This window comes from Schistocerca cancellata, chromosome 7 (genome assembly GCF_023864275.1).
Source record: "Schistocerca cancellata isolate TAMUIC-IGC-003103 chromosome 7, iqSchCanc2.1, whole genome shotgun sequence".
NCBI classification, from domain to species: Eukaryota; Metazoa; Arthropoda; class Insecta; order Orthoptera; family Acrididae; genus Schistocerca; species Schistocerca cancellata.
In genome coordinates this window covers 470033945-470050893 of record NC_064632.1, presented here as the reverse complement: position 1 = coordinate 470050893, position 16949 = coordinate 470033945, and the positions used below count along the sequence as shown (strand labels likewise).

Sequence of the window (16949 nt, the reverse complement as noted above, 5' to 3'; positions counted from 1 at the left end):
AACACTTGTCGTAACGCGTTTGTCCTCAAGTGCATGTCTGCTTTTGGATCCTCCGGGACTGTTATAAGGTGTTTATGTACTCACTCGTAGTACAAAGTATTCGGGGAACCATAGGTTTTCGAAACTATCTTAGTCAGTATTACACTACTGGCCATTAAAATTCCTACACCAATAAGAAATGCAGATGATAAACGGGTATCCATTAGACAGATATACTAGAACTGACATGTGATTACATTTTCACGCAATTTGGGTTAATAGATCCTGAGAAATCGGTACCCAGAACAACCACCTCTGGCCGTAATAACGGACTTGATACACCTGGGCATTGCGTCAAACAGAGCTTGGATGGCGTGTACAGGTACAGCTGCCCATGCAGCTTCAACACGATACCACTGTTCATCAAGAGTAGTGACTGGCGTATTGTGACGGGCCAATTGCTTGGCCACCATTGACCAGACGTTTTCAGTTGGTGAGACATCTGGAGAATGTGCTGGCCATGGCAACAGTCGAACACGACCTACAACATGTGGTCGTGCATTATCCTGCTGAAATGTAGGATTACGTAGGGATCGAATGAAGGGTAGAGCCACGGGTCGTAACACAACTGAAATGTAACGTCCACTGTTCAAAGTCCTGTCAATGCGAACAAGAGGTGACCGAGACGTGTAACCAATGGCACCCCATACCATCATGCCGGATGATACGCCAGTATGGCGATGACGAATACGCACTTCCAATGTGCGTTCACCGCGATGTCGCCAAACACGGATGCGACCATCATGATGCTGTAAACAGAACCTGGATTCATCCGAAAAAATGACGTTTTGTCATTCATGCACCCAGGTTCGTCTTTGAGATCACCATCACAGGCGCTCGTGCCTGTGATGCAGCGTCAAGGGTAACCGCAGCCATGATCTCCGAGCTGATAGTCCATGCTGCTGCAAACATCGTCGAACTGTTCGTGCAGATGGTTGTTGTCTTGCAAACGTCCCCATCTGTTGATCCCCATCTGTTGACTCAGGGATCGGGACGTGACTGCACGATCCGTTACAGCCATGCGCGTAAAATACCTGTCATCTCGACTGCTAGTGATACGAGGCCGTTGGGATCCAGCAGGGCGTTCCGTACTACCCTCCTGAACCCACCGATTCCATATACTTCTAACAGTCATTGGATCTGGACCAACGCGAGCAGTAATGTCGCGATACGATAAACCTAGACGCGATAGGCTACAATTAGACCTTTATCAAAGTCGGAAACTTGATGGTACGCATTTCTCCTCCTTACACGAGGCATCACAACAACGTTTCACAAGGAAACGCCGGTCAACTGCTGTTTGTGTATGAGAAATCAGTTGGAAACTTTCCTCATGTCAGCACGTTGTAGGTGTCGCCACCGGCGCCAACCTTGTGTGAATGCTCTGAAAAGCTAATCATTTGCATATCACAGCATCTTCTTCCTCTCGGTTGCCAGTAGTGTATTTGGGCTGTCGTTGACCTCTACTCGCATCTTTAGTTTGAGCCTAAATCAGACAGCTTCTATATAGTCTCAATCACAATATACTTACACAATGCTCACAAATATTTTAATCTTAATCGTCGCTCTGGATTTAATTAAGAAATGTTGAAATTTGTGTGAAATCTTATGGGACTTAACTGCTAAGGTCATCAGTCCCTTAGCTTACACACTGCCTAACCTAAATTAACCTCAGGACAAACACACACATCCATGCCCCAGGGAGGACTCGTACCTCCGCCGGGACCAGCCGCACAGCCCATGACTGCAGCGCCCCTGACCACTCGGCTAATCCCGCGCGGCCGAATTTAATTCTTCATTGAAATTTTTGTAATAAAAATGTCTGGTTAGCAAAATATTGTGGACAGTGTGTTGAAAGTTATTTCATTTGCAGTTCATCAATTCTCCTTTAATTACAGCAATTTTACTTCTACTGTTAGAACAGACTGAGAAACTAATTATTCTTACTATAATTGTACGTTCGTTAGACAGTGGAAAGCTAATATCGTCTGCAAGTAAGTTCACTTTCTAAAAGAGCCAGCAAGCCTATTGTCTCTTTTCTCCAGAATGGTATGCGTTCCGCCACTTTACGTTCGTTACGTTTGCGCATTCATGGCTGACTACTAATTTCGACAATGCTTTCCCTCTGAGGGCGTTCATACTAATAATATTTCCCAAAAATTCAAAGATTACACATCATTATTTTCAAACCGCATACTGCCGAATATATGTTACACTCTTGCACTGCAGGTCCTCGTGTGACCTGCCGGGGCTTCACGGGCCACGGCGCCAGACTGACGCCTGGAACGCCTGGAGAGAAGCTGCGCGTCGTGCTGGACCGCTTCATGGACTTTCGGCAGGAGCAGCTGGACACGCTGCAGCGTGACCCCGGGCTCTGGATGGGCGACGTCACTAGCGTCAACCTCACCATGGTCGAGGTACGGAAGCCCACGAAGATGGCGTCAAACCGGGAATTCATGTCCCTTTACTAGAAATACTCTGTTCAACCTGCAGTCTCTGAAATCTTCCTGTTTCTCTCAGGCTTTTTTCCAGGTATACCTCCACCTCTTGCCATTCTTGAACATAGCATTCGTTGTTACTAGCTGAAATTTATTGCAGAACTCAATTACTCTTTCTCCTCTCTCACTGTTTGCAACAAGACCGTATTCTCCAGTAACTCTTTCTTCTACTCCTTCTCCTACAACCGTATTCGAGTCCTCAAAGACTATTAGATTTTGATCTCCGCTTACATACGGAATTACCCGTTCAATATCCTCACATACTTTTTCTGTCTTCTCATCTTCAGCTTACGCCGTCCTCATGTATACCGTAACTACTGTTGTCGGTGTTGGTTTGCTATCGTTTCTGATGAGAACAACTATATCACTGAACTGATCAAAATAACATACTATTCATACTATTCATAACGAATCCTACTCCCGTTATACCATTTTCTGCGTACACTCATCTGACCAGAAATCTTTTGTCTTCTTTCCATTTCACTTCACTAACTACCACTATATCAAGATTGAGTCTTATTGTGGTGTCACCGCCAGACACCACACTTGCTAGGTGGTAGCCTTTAAATCGGCCGCGGTCCGTTAGTATACGTCGGACCCGCGTGTCGCCACCATCAGTGATTGCAGACCGAGCGCCGCCACACGGCAGGTCTAGAGAGACTTCCTAGCACTCGCCCCAGTTCTACAGCCGACTTTGCTAGAGATGGTTCACTGACTAAATACGCTCTCATTTGTCAAGACGATAGTTTAGCATAGCCTTCAGCTACGTTATTTGCTACGACCTAGCAAGACCCCATGTTGAGTTACTATTGATATTGCGAATCATGTACCGTCAAGAGCGACGTTCATCATTAATGGATTAAAGTTAAGTATTCCACCAGCTACGTCCGTTTTTCTAAAGTCTAATTTCACATGAAATGAGGTCCTTTGTCCGTAACAATGATGATGATGATGATGATTGGATTGTGGGGCGCTCAACTGAGTGGTTAACAGTGCCCGTACAAATTCCTAACCTTCGCTCAGTCCAATCTCGCCACTTGCATGAATTATGATGATATTATGAGGACAAGAAAAACACCCAGTCCCGTAACAATGACTTCAGGCAATCCTCCAAGGCAAAAAATTGAGGATAATACCTGATTGGTGCTACATGACGTGGTAGAGTTCATATGTACCGCAAATGGAAACCTGGTAAAAGAGTCTACTACAATAGCCCCATGAGTGTTCCAGAATGGTCCTGCAACATCAATGTTCACTCGCTGACATGGAGATTGAGTCTTAGGCCAAGCTGCGGATGTCTGTGGCGGAGCTTATTGGTTGTCCGCGCATGCGCAGCACTTTGACGGTGTCCAAAATGGTTCAAATGGCTCTAAGCACTATGGGACTCAACATATGAGGTCAGCATTCCCCTAGGCTTGGAAATACTTAAACCTAACTAACCAAAGGACAACACACTCATCCATGACCGAGGCAGTATTCCAACCTGTGACCGTAGCAGCGTGGTTCCGGACAGACGTGCCTAGAAACGCTCGGCCACAGCGGCCGGCTTTGACGCTGTTCAATGTGAGCGTGCATGGCCTGCCAAGTACAGTGCCGGCGCGCTATCTGTTTAGTGCGACCAATTCCCGAATGACCTTCGTGAAGCAATTGTAACACACCCTTCTGCAACACTATGAAAACGATCACACGCGACTGTCCACTATCAGACCTTGTTGTACTGAAAGTTTATGCCGACAAACAAAGTATCGGCGTACTACTGAGTTCTGAACACTGTTCAATCAGCGAAGCTAAGAGCTGCGAATGTAATGCTACAAAATCTTCAGATCAGGATCCGCTTCCGTGGCCTGCGCAATTTTTCTGTAATTCATTGGAAAAGTTGCAGCAATTCAGAGTCTGCACATCGCTCTGGCAAAGAAGACGCATCAGAGGAATCAAAATCAGGTTCAGGCCGATAGGAAGCCGAGAAACGGCGTCAGCATTGCCATGCTTTGCCGTAGGTCTGTACACAATTTCGTACTGATACTGGTGTAGAAGCAAAGCCCATCGTTGCAATTTTTTACCAGTACGTGTAGCAACCGTCTTTGATGGATGAAACAAGGACTGCAAAGGCTTATGATCTGTCAGTAAATAGAACTTGCAACCAAACATATAGTGATGGAATTATGTCACACCATACACAATAGCGACAGTTTCTTTTCCACTTTGTGAATAATTGCACTCAGTTTGAGTTAAAGACTATGGGGCAAAAGCAATGGGTATGTTTTGTGCACCAATTCCTTGGGAAAGCACAGCGCCTATTGCGTAAGAGGAAGCGTCTCCTTGCAAAATCACTGGTGTGGCACGATCAAAATGTACTAAACATCTGTCACTGAAGAGAGCATTTTTGTGTTACTGAAATGCGTCGCGACATTCTTCGAGCCACACGAAAGCCACATTTTTCCGAAGCAGGCGATGCAGTGGGGCCATGATCTGTGAAGCTTTCGGAATGAATTTAATGTAGTATGTCAACTTTCCTAGCAGTGACCGCAGTTCAGCTACACTGCGAGAAACAGGCAGGTCACGGATTGCAAGCAAGTGAGATTGGAGGTGGTGCACACCCTGACTGTTTATCACATGATCTAAGTACTGTCGTTCTGACTGAAGAAAGTCACACCTTTCGAGACGACTCTTGAGTCTTGTATCTGACAACATTCGAAAAAGAGTACGAAAATTGCTAATGTGTTCCTCTGGCGAACGACCTGAGACGACAATAACGTCCAGGTTGTCCGAACAGAACGGCACTTGAGCAGTCAGGTGGTTCAAGCAACATTGAAAAATTGCGGGTACGGAGGTACCGACGAAGGGAAAACGCAAATACTTGAACAGGACTAAGTGTGTATTAACAACGAACAATTTCTGTGATTCTTCCTCTAGTGGTATTTGCAAACAAGCATCGGGCAAATCTATCTTAGAAAAGTAACGGTCAGCGCCAAGTGTGTCCATAAGTTCCTCAGGGCGAGGCAATGGATAAGTGTCAATTACTTTGTGTGGATTGACTGTAGTTTTGTAGTCAACACAAATATGAATGTCACCAGAAGGCTTGGGCATCAAAACCAATAGACCTGCCCACTGACTAGTTTTTATGGAAGCAATTACACCACTGTCTTGCAATTCTTTTAATTCACTGGCTACATTGTCTCGCAAAGCAATGGGAACGAGCCGAGCCCGGAAAAACTTAGGCAGTGCATCGTCTTGCAGAGTAATGTGCACTACAAAATTTATAGCTTTTCCAAATCCATCAGAAAAGAGTTCCGGAAATACCTTAAGAAAACTAACTTCACTGTCTTTCGTACTAAAAGCAGTCACTGAAAGTACATTGTCTTGGATGCTAAGGCCAAACAAGTCAAACAAATATAAGCCAAAAATATTTTCACTCTCTCTTGATCGTAACACAGTAAATTTCACTGTCATAGTGTGAGATTTGTAAGTGGCAAGCAAACTACACTGTCCGATTACTGAGATTTCCTATCCGTTGTAAGCAGTGAACGGCGTACTAGATATTGACAGGCGTGGAACGATTAAGTAAAGTTACAGAAGCACCTGTGCCCAGTTGAAAGTCAACACGATGGTTAGCAATTTGTAGTGTTACAAATAGTTTTTTGGGCTGGTGTCGCGCTGTACGGGGGTGAAATGAGGGCGCGACCTTACCTGAATTACTGCTATAACCGGTAGTCGGTTTTGAAAACACCGCATTCACTGAACGTGCATGAGACCTGTTGCTGCCAGAGCGTCCAGAATTGGGGTTCTTTTGCCGTTGCAAACAAACTGCATGGACATAGCCTTTCTTTCCACATGTGTAACATTTCGCGTTGCGTAGAGGGCAATCTTGCCGCTAATGGCGAGCAAAATAGCGAGGGCAAGAATTCACTAGATTTACAGGCCTGGCTACTTGTTTACCAGTCTGTCTGTGCGTGTGTGTGCGCGATCGTTGTGGCGGCTGAGGCAATAGACGACTCGACCCGACAAATCGGGAACTGATCAAATTTATCGGCGGCTAAGGCGGCAAAATCAAATTCTTCCAATATCTGCAACACTTGATGGAGCAGAGGATCTGAGTACTTGAGAATCTGTTCTCTAACTCTGCTATCAGGGACACTGCATGTGATCGCATCACGGATCATCATCATGTCATTAAGAAAGTAGCTACAACGACACTTGAATTAGTAAGAGCCTGTAAGTCAGTATACCAATGACGGTGGGTGTGTTCGATTTTTTTCTTAAGGCGAATGAACTGAAATCTGGCTGCCGCTGTTTATAATGCTGAAATAATGCACCTACTGCTTCATCTTAGGAGAGTGCATCGGGAGGAGACGTAGGAAAGAGTGTTTGAATTAAATGAAACTGAGGGTCCCACGACGAGCAGAAAATAATGATTCCAGAATGAGATTTTCACTCTGTAGAGGAGTGTGCACTGATATGAAACTTCCAGGCAGATTAAAACTGTGTGCCGGACCGAGACTCGAACTCCGGACCTTTGCCTTTCGCGGGAAAGTGCTCTACCAACTGAGCTACCCAAGCTCGACTCACGCCCCGTTCTCACAGCTTTACTTCTGCTAGTACCTCGTCTCCTACCTTCCAAACTTTACAGAAGCTCTCCTGCGAACCTACCAGAACTAGCACTCCTGAAAGAAAGGATATTGCTGAGACATGGCTTAGCCACAGCCTCGGGGATGTTTCCAGAATGAAATTTTCACTCTGCAGTGGAGTGTGCGCTGAGATGAAACTTCCAGGCAGATTAAAACTTTCTTTCAAGAGTCCTAGTTCTGCTAGGTTCGCAGGAGAGCTTCTGTAAAGTTTGGAAAGTAGGAGACAAGCTACTGGCAGAAGTGAAGCAGTGAGGATGGGGCGTGAGTCGTGCTTGGGTAGCTCAGTTGGTAGAGCACTTGCCCGTGAAAGGCAAAGGTCCCGAGTTCGAGTCTCGGTCCGGCACACAGTTTTAATCTGCCAAGAAGTTTCAGGAAATAATGAGATTTCACAGTACTTTGAATTCGATGGACTTGACTGTAGGCCGGGAACTGGGTGAGATATTCCAGCCGTTCCTGTTCTTTTTCCTGTTTGGTAGTCCGCTTGCTTAGCTGGGTGCTAACGTGCTTGCCTCCCATGCAAGCGGGCCCGGGTTCGATTCCCGGCCGGCTCGGAGATTTTCGCCGCTCGGGGACTGGGTGTTGTGTTGTCCTCATCATTTCATTCTCATCACCAGCGCGCAAGTCGCCCAGTGTGGTATCGAATGAATTAAGACTTCGCGGCCGAACATCCCCGAATGGGGCCTCCCGATCAGCGATGCCATGCACTCATTTGCACTTCTTTTTCCTGTTTCGTGGCACTTGTTGGATCGGTTGGTTGGCCGGTTGGGCAGCCGACGCAGCTTGTGCGGTAAGTAGTTGCTGTACAGTCAGTGTGGCAATTTGCTGGTTCTGAAACTGAAATCTGATTTAGTTTCAGCGCAGGAGCAGTCTGCGGCTGATGCACAGGGCAAATAGAAGAGCAATGTGCAAAGCCTGCGAAAAGAGAAATATATTATATCTGCAGCTACCCTCCTGTAATACATCCAACAATAACAATAATAATAAATTAGCAAATATAATCACTGTAACGACAGTTCCCATGCAGCAACCTAGAACACATGAAAAGCAAACAAAACTTGATCAAACTCGCCGCCAATTGTCGTGGGTGTGCCTTCTTGAAATGTTTTGTGATCCCTGGCTCGATTAGGAGAGGGTGGTATGATAGGTACGTTGGTCACGTACGTTTCCTCTCACTACAACACGTAATGTGCATTTGGTTGAATTACACTTTATTGCAGGAACCTACTGAATACTTTAGTTCAATAATGTGCAGTCTGAAGTTCTATGGTTAACAGCAATCAAATAACATGTACTAATTCTTGAATCTTGTCCACGTCCATCTCACAACTATACACAATGACTAGTGTTCCCTCAAAGTTAAGATGCGAGGCGACAACTATCACTGTGGGAGACTATGGAGCAGTGTGACGTATTGAGGTGCAATGCGAACTGAGTCCCAATGCTACTTGCTGAGGTACTGGGATTGAGAGACTGAGACAGCTTGGTCGTCGTCGGCGGCCTATATGAACGCTGCCCAGAGGGCGTTGTCGGGGCGTAGCCGGGGGCGTGTCTTGGTATTCTCTCGTCACAGACGCACCTAGTTCAGCGCCTCCTATACAATGTTTCCAAGTGCCGACCTGTGTGTTTCCGAAGGCGTACGTCAGCACAAAATGATTCTATAAGCCCACAAAGGTACTCAAGCCTGCAAATAAAGAATTCAGATTGACGGTTATCATTCGGGACACCTCATAACTTTTTTTTTTAAGCTCAGAAACTACTTTATTCTTCGGAAAGGGTAAGATTTTAGAATTTACAACAAGACGAAGTGAAAAGTTTATATACGACTCTGTAATCACCTTCCACTGTCCTGAAAATGAGCAACCTATGAGCTTCCATCTTAACTGCTCGGAAACACGCGGCCGAATTCTTACTCCAACCACATAGTACCAATATAAAGTCGCCACTATAATTAAACCTGATCAATGCTAGTAAATTGAAATTATTTCACCCATATCTTTAATCATTGTAGAATCTCCACAACAGCATTGACCACCTCTAGAAAAAGGCAATCTCCCCTAAAAACACGTCTCTAGCAACTAGCAATTAACCGAAGCAATCGCAATCGAGGCCCTGTACACGAAGCGCTGCATCAAAGATCTGCTTCTATCTCTCGCTGCCTCTCTCCAACCTGTATGGTTTCCTAAAGCTTCCACGTCCTTCTCGATGTCATCTTTCCACAATGTGTGAGGTCTGTCCAATGGTTGTGTTGCTTAGAGAGTGTCCTCGAACCCCTTATGAACTATATTGCTTTCCATTCTAACCACATGCCCAGCCCATTTGCAGTTTTCTACTTTTTAACGTCTGGACGACAATGGGTTGCTTCATTTAGTGATAAATTTCAGTGTTCTTTCGAACTCTCCAGATGTCATTCTCAACACAGGTCCCGAGACTTTTCTTATCACTTTTCTTTCTAAAGCATTCTACTTTTCTCTTTCTTTCTTGTTATGCGTCCACCTTTCCGGACCGTACAGTACTACTCGGGAGATAGTTTATCAAAAGTCCCATTTTACTGGCACTGTGCCTTCAGCTCTTCTCCTGTTTCACTGAGCAAGGCTACATCATCTGTGTATGGCAGGAGTTTTACTTCACTGTGCTCTAATCGGACAACTTTATCCAATGCAAGCTCGAAGACAACACATGAAAGAGCATCTCCTTGTCGTATGCCCGTTTTGATTGAAAAGTTGGAGGATATGGATCCTCTGAACTCCACTACTGCCTGTGAGCCATCAATGCACAGTTGTATCATCCTAATCATTTTGCTGGGAATCCTAAATTCTTTTAGTGTGTTGTAGTGGCTACTTCTGCAATTCTGTGGATACTGTCATAGACTCGCTGAAAATCATTGAACAGAGAGTGAATATTTCTGTCATATACCCAATATTCCTCAAAGATCTACCGTAGAGCAAATAGATTGTCATTTGTGGAACTGTTTGGTCGAAATCCACCCCGGTATTCTTGGATAATGTTTTCTGTGTAAGACTTAATTTTTTCGAGAATGGTCACTTACAGAACTTTGTATGTTATGTTTAGCAGGCTGATTACTCTGTAATTCCCCATTCCATTTTATTTCCTTTCTTGTGTATGGAGCAAGTTAGTGCAGTTTTCCACTCTTCAGATAGTGTTTCAATTTTCCAGATCGTTGTAATAAGGTTACCTATTTCACGTAGTTTCTTTCCACCTTATTTTAACATCTCTGCTGACAACTGGTCCTTGTATGCAGCCTTGTTGTTTTCCAGTTTATGAATGGCGTGCACCACTTCCTGTTCTGTAAAGCTGTATTCGCCAGTATTACTGCTGTTACTCTCGATTATTACGTAGTTTAAAATTATGTGAGGGCCAGTGCAATATAAAATTTCGGAGAAATAGTCTTTCCATCTTGCTAGAATATCTTCCAGCTGTGTTAGCATGTTTTGATTTTTATCTTTTATGAAATGTGTTTTCATTAGGATAACCTCTATTACTACTCAGAACAGAACACAGACTCCAGTATATTGGCGAATTCTCAAATAAAAAGGACCTCATGGTTTGCAACCCGCAAATAATATCCACTGGTTGAAGAAAGCTGGCTCCCCAAAGACTTATAAGTGGTTTAGCGATCTGGTACCGCGCGCTGCGGAATTTGAATCCGCGCCAGACGGCATGGACGACGAAGACCCCTAGAGGTCTCTGCACCATCGCGCCGTAAGCCGTGGCGGTGCGAGCCTCCTGGCCCACATTTAGTGTGAGGGCGCCACAGCGGAACAGGTGGTCCCAGCAGCGGCCATTAGCATTGCCCCTGATCATGTATTTAAGCGCCTGCCTCTCTCTCAGTCAGCCCCCCTCCCCCCCTTATGAGTCCTCCCCCTCCTTTTGTTCCTCCCCCCTTTCGTTTTTCCTCTCCTCCCTCCTCGTCCCTCCCCCCCTTTCATCCTCCCTTGGCTATGGTGTGTCATCTTTGTGCCGACATTTTAGCGCAGTGTTTACAGTGAGTGTTCAGTGTTGCGTATCTTTTCCGAAGTGTTGCGAACGGACATCATACTGTCGCTGGGTGTGATTTTTATATCTCTTGCGAACAGAAACCAGACTGTCGCCATGTTTTTTAATTGTCTGTCTACTGTGTTACCTGTCTGCTTCCTGTGTATTTTATTAGCTTTGCCAACCCTTTGCTTTATGTTTTAACTTTCCACAATTTTTCGCCGTTTTACAATTTAAGTCACCGTTTTATCGCCTGCTTATATTGTTTCCTGTCTTCTTCTTACGTTTTAAAAAATCTGTAGGCTGCAGAGCAGCGTAATAAGCTGCTGCCAGCCCGCCCCCTTCTGGGGGAATCGAAATTCAATAAAGGAAAAAAAAAAACTCAGCCAGTCAGTCAAATCTTGCGTACATCTCTCGCCTCGCCTTAGATAGCGTATTTACTTTCTTGTTCTGTCTACGAAGGGACATGGTTGTCTAGTTAGGTTTTCTAGTGACCCTTTTGTTTCGATCTTCTCGTTGTTCGTAAGGTCCTTCGTTGGTCGTGTCCGTCCTCTCCCGTTTGTGTGGTTGTTCGCGGGCCGCTCCATGGGTCCCGCCGCGCTTTCCGTCACGTCCAAGCCGCGACCGTTCCGGGCGCAGTTACAACAGTGAATACCGTGGTCTACGAAAAAAATATACTGGGTAGAAATTAAAGTGCCGAATAAAGAGGCAGCTTTCAATAAATCTTTAGCATCGATATCAGTCAGACGTTTACCAAAAATTCGATACATCCGTAGTTAAGAAAATTTAATTATCCTTACTGGTATCGTCTTCATAAGACCTTTGCTAATGAGCATGTATTGTCTAGGGAGGCATGCAGGCGAACGTGGTACCTCCCGAGATGAGTGCAGTCTTCGACATGAGGCTCAACCCGCGCATCGACTTCGACGAGCTGGAGCGCAGGATGCGGCAGTGGTGTTCCGAGGCTGGAGACCAGGTGGAGCTGGATTTCCTCCAGAAGGAGGCACGGCAGCAGGTCACTGACCTGGGGCCAGACAACGCGTGGTGGGCAGCTTTCCAGAGGGCAGCCGACAAGCTGTAAGCAACAGCTGCTGGCGCGTACACGTTATGTCTCAGACCTGATGAAACGACAAAGGTGCTGTACTCCCTACATTAGTCTTAATACTTCAAGACAGTAATTCAAGGTGTTTAAAACTAGTGTATCCTTATGACAGGTGTTTATTTGCTGCTGCTGGTAAGCTCGCCATGATGCGTTACCGCTGTTTCTCGACAAATATTACGTAGTTTTGACATGCAACATTGTAATGTCTCTTGCAGCGGTCTCCCCGCGATATTTTCAGAAATTTTGTAAATTATATAGCTCAGTACATATCTCGAAATATCTCTTCTTATCTTACCGATCCCTAAACTTTAATATACGACGATTATCAATGGAAAGTAGTTTCAAGCCCTATTATTCCTTGGAGCGTGCATTTACTCCATGGAATAGCTTCTCTGCTATCTATTTTTTTCTCTTATGAAAAGAAGGATTCGGATCTTGCCGATTAGCCAGGAAAGAACGAAGATGTATATGTATCTATTGTTGAGCTAGTCGCCATCTTGATGTGATTCTGTATGAGAAGTAATATATGAACTAAACTAAAGTAAGTGTGTTCGCGTATTATTTAACCGATTATTATTGACAGTGCCTGCTTACTACGCTGTGTTGCACGGGATCAGTGGGGAACGTCTGATTTACACTGGACGAACCTGCCGTTTTGTATGCTCAAGATAACCAGTTTATTACTTCCAATAAATACCAGCAGATCTTCCCCATGTGATCACCGAAAGTTAATAATTATTACAAATGTTTTCAGGAGACCGACTGACAATTTTCGTCGCACCGAGACTTCGAAATTGCTTCATTGCCTTATGGAATTTAAGTTAAGCTCAATTTAATCAGGATAGAACAGTATTGAACTGTGTGAATGTGATAAGCCTGCTTTGTGAATGAAAATTCCCTTTTATAAGCATGTTTTTTACTATCCTGATCAGCGAAGCTAAATCAGGCCGATGTGAGAGAGGTTTTAAATTTTTGATCCCACAAAAAATATTAAAACATGCAGCATCTCATAATGGAGGTCACTTCAACAACTTGCTCAGTCAGTCTCATAAGGTTATTTTTTGCACAGCTTATACGTAATACAAATACTTTCTTACGTTGAAATCCTATCTACTTATTATGAAACATAGACATCTCTCTGGTGAACTCGTTATGTTCTGCTTTTGCAGGGAACTGAAGATACGAGCTGTATCCTGTCCTGGAACAACTGACGCGCGTTTCCTGCGAAATGTAAGTTGTGCAAAGACTTAAGTCTATTATGATGTGAAAGGAAAGGGCATTAGGTTTTGACGTCCTGTCGACGATGAGATATATAGATGGTACGGATGGGTAAGGAAACCAGCGTCTCCATTTTAAAGGAACCAACCCGGCATTTGTGTCTTTCGATGTAAGGAAGCAACAGGAAACCAATATCTGGTCGATTTGACGGGTATCTGAACTTGTCTCCATCCCGATGCGAATTTAGAACCTCACCCGCCTCGCTGTCTTAAGCGGTAAAATATTAGATGTTACTATCCATTAAAAGTCACTTTAATGTAAAAGAGACAACTGTCTAATCTATGTGGGTGTTCAAACACATAAAAATACGAAACGTTTGTTTCGAAACACAAGTAGAGTCTACTAGTTAGCTTAAATCCATCCTTTTATCGGCAACTAAGGTCAATTTAAACTTTGTAATGAGTTATTACGAAAACGAGCCCTACAAGGTCCTGTATTGTCTTTTACAGTACGCCGATAAAGTAGCGTCCTACCGACAACCTGATCAGAATGCACTTCGGCGTGACGTGCCGAAACGCACCTTTAAATGTTGTAACGCTAGTTCGGACTTCGAGGTTCAATTTTGCACTCATTCGTTGCTTCCTCACACAACATCTAAGAAATATCTTGCAACGAAATGATGCTTCATAGCGCAGCATTGTCTTCGTGGTCACCCTTGACTGTTACAGCATCTACTTCGTTCCTCCAGATTTCTCCAAGTCCCGGCACTTAGAATACTGATTTTCACTAGGTAAACAAAATCTAAGAAAAACAGATAAAAAGAAGAAAAATAAAATCAAGAAAGAATTTTCCGAATGGGACGTATATTAGTAGTTATCATGTACCTCTACATTCAAACAAAAGACTATATTTTCAGAAAAATTGGATGATTTATTGAAGACAACGAACTTCGCAACCTGAGAAAGTCAGTAACAGTTGCTCCCTCGAATTCCTATTCTGTGCCAACCTCTTCGTCTCAGAGTAGCACTTGCAGCCCAATTTGCTATATATATCCCAGACTGTGTCTTCCTCTACAGTTTTTTCCTCCACAGCTCACTCTACTACCATGTAAGTTATTTCCTGTTGTCTCAACATGCTCCATCATCCTGTCCCTTCTCACTTTCAGTGTGATCGTCTCAATCGTTACCTTAACAGTCCATCTAATTTTCAACGTTCTTCTGTAACACCATATCTCAGATGCTTCTATTCTCTTATGTTTCGGTTTTCCAAGAGTCCATCATGTCTCCCTGCCGTACAATTAAGTGCTCTAAAAGAACCATGTCAGAAGTCTCTTTCTCAAATAAAGACCTATGTGGGCTTCCCTTGCCCAGGAATGCCTTTTTTGTCAATGCTAGTCTGCTTTTTATGACTTCTATGCTTCGTCCGTCATGGGGTATTTTTTGCCTACGTAGCAGTTTCCGTAACTCCATCTACGTCGTGATCACCAGTTATGACGCTAAGTTTCCCGCTGTTCTCATTTCTGTCACTTCTCAGTACTTTCGTCTTTCTTCGAGTTACTCTCAATCAGTATTCTGTATTTATTACACAGTTCATTTCGTTCAGCTGATCCTGCAACTATTCTTCACTTTCACGGAGGATAACAAGTGCGAATATTATCATTGACATCTTTTCACCCGGGATTTTAATTCCAATCTTGAATTTTTCTTTTATTTCATTTACTACTTCTACGATGTATAGATTGAACAGTAAGGGCGAAATACTACATCCCTCTCTTACACCCTTTTCAATTCGAGAACTTCGTTCTTGGTCTTCCACTCTTATTGCTCCCACTTAGTTCTTCTACAGATTGTATATCACCTGTACTTCCCTGTAGCTTAGCCCCATTCTCTCAGAATTTCGAATATCTTGCATCCTTTAACGCTGTCGAACGCTTTTTCCAAGTCGACAAATCCTATAAACGTGTTAGATTTTTGTTTAGCCGCAACGTGAGAATTGCCTCTCTGGCGCCTTTACCTTTCCTAAAGAGAAACTGATCGTCATCTAATATATCCTCAATTTTCTTTTCCATTCGTCTGTATATTGTAATTGTCAGCAGCTTGGATGCAAGAGCTGTTAAGCTGATGATGTGATAATTCTTCCACTTGTCGGCTCTTGAGATCTTCGGAATTGTGTGGATGATGTTTTTCCGAAAATCTGATGGTACGTCGCCTGACACATTCTGCACACAAACGTGAATAGTCTCTTTGTTTCCACTTCCCACAACGAATTTAGAAATTCTGTGGTATGTTCTCTATCCCTTCTGCCTCATTCGACCTTAAGACTTTCAAAGTTCTTTTAAATTTTGATTCTGATACTGGATCCCCTGTTTCATCTATAATAACTTCTGTTTCTTCTTATACCATGTCATCAGACAAGTTTTATTCCTCATAGAGGCATTCAGTGTACTCTTCCTACCTACGTGCTCTCTCCTCTGCATTGAACAGTGGAATTCCGACTGCACTGTTAACGTTTCCACCCTTGCTTTTAATTCATCCCTTAGTATTTCGGTACCTCAGTCCTGTGCGTCCTGATTCTTCCTGACTAGTTTCTTGAACTTCACTCTGCTTTTAATCACTACTAAATTGAGAGCTGAGTCTATTTACTCTTTGGTGCGCCTTACAATCCAGTATCTGATTTCAGAATCTCTGCCTGACCAAGATGTAATTCAGCTGAAACCTTCCCGTGTGTCCCGGGCTTTTCAAATTTCATTTCCTCCTCTTGTGTTTCTTGAACAGAATATTCGCTATTTCTACTGATATCTATCACAGAACTCAATTAGTGTTTTACCTTTCTCATTCACAGTACCAGACCCACATTATCCCGTGACCCTTTCTTCTACTGCTTACTGCAATCCGGTCATTTGCATCTCCATTTACGTACTGAATTACCCGTTCAATGTCCTGATATACGTTATGTATCTCTTTATCTCCAGCTTGCGACGTTGGCATGTATACCTGAACTATTGTTATCGACGATGTTTTTCTATCGATTCTGTTGAGAACAATCCTGTCACTGAACTGTCCACAGGAAATCACTCTCTGCCCTATCTTCATAACGAAATCTATTCCCGTTGCACCATTTTCTGCTGCTGTTGATATTACCCCATACTCTTCTCACCATAAATATTTATCTTGTTCCCATTTCACTTCACTAGCTTCCCTACCTTGTTCAAGCTCTTGACATTCCAAGCCCGGACTCTTAGAGAGTTATTCCTTCGTTGGTTATTCAGTCTTTTCCTCATGGTTACCTCCCCATTCCCTGTCCCCTCCCGTAGATCCTAATGGGGGGACTAATCCGGAATCTTTTGACAATGGAGAGATCATCATAACACTTTTTCAATTACGGGCTACAAGTCCTCTAGATACACATTAAGTATCTTTAATGCACTGGTTTCCATCGTTTTCTACACAGTCATGCCGCTGTTCGTTGCTGATT

At 43.9% G+C, this 16949-nt stretch overlaps 1 protein-coding gene and 1 non-coding gene across 2 annotated transcripts in view; both read left to right on the top strand.

The window, feature by feature from the left end:
• The window catches only part of LOC126092169 (aminoacylase-1-like), a 97721-nt gene that overhangs the window by 77439 nt on the left and 3333 nt on the right, over nt 1-16949 (top strand). The window contains exons 5-7 of the mRNA XM_049907644.1: nt 2269-2456; nt 12003-12232; nt 13427-13487. Coding sequence (XP_049763601.1) covers nt 2269-2456; nt 12003-12232; nt 13427-13487 — 479 coding nt within the window. The remainder of the gene's footprint in view (nt 1-2268; nt 2457-12002; nt 12233-13426; nt 13488-16949) is intronic.
• On the top strand, nt 7432-7506 carry Trnas-uga (transfer RNA serine (anticodon UGA)). The gene has a single exon. It is a non-coding gene; the product is annotated as a tRNA-Ser (tRNA).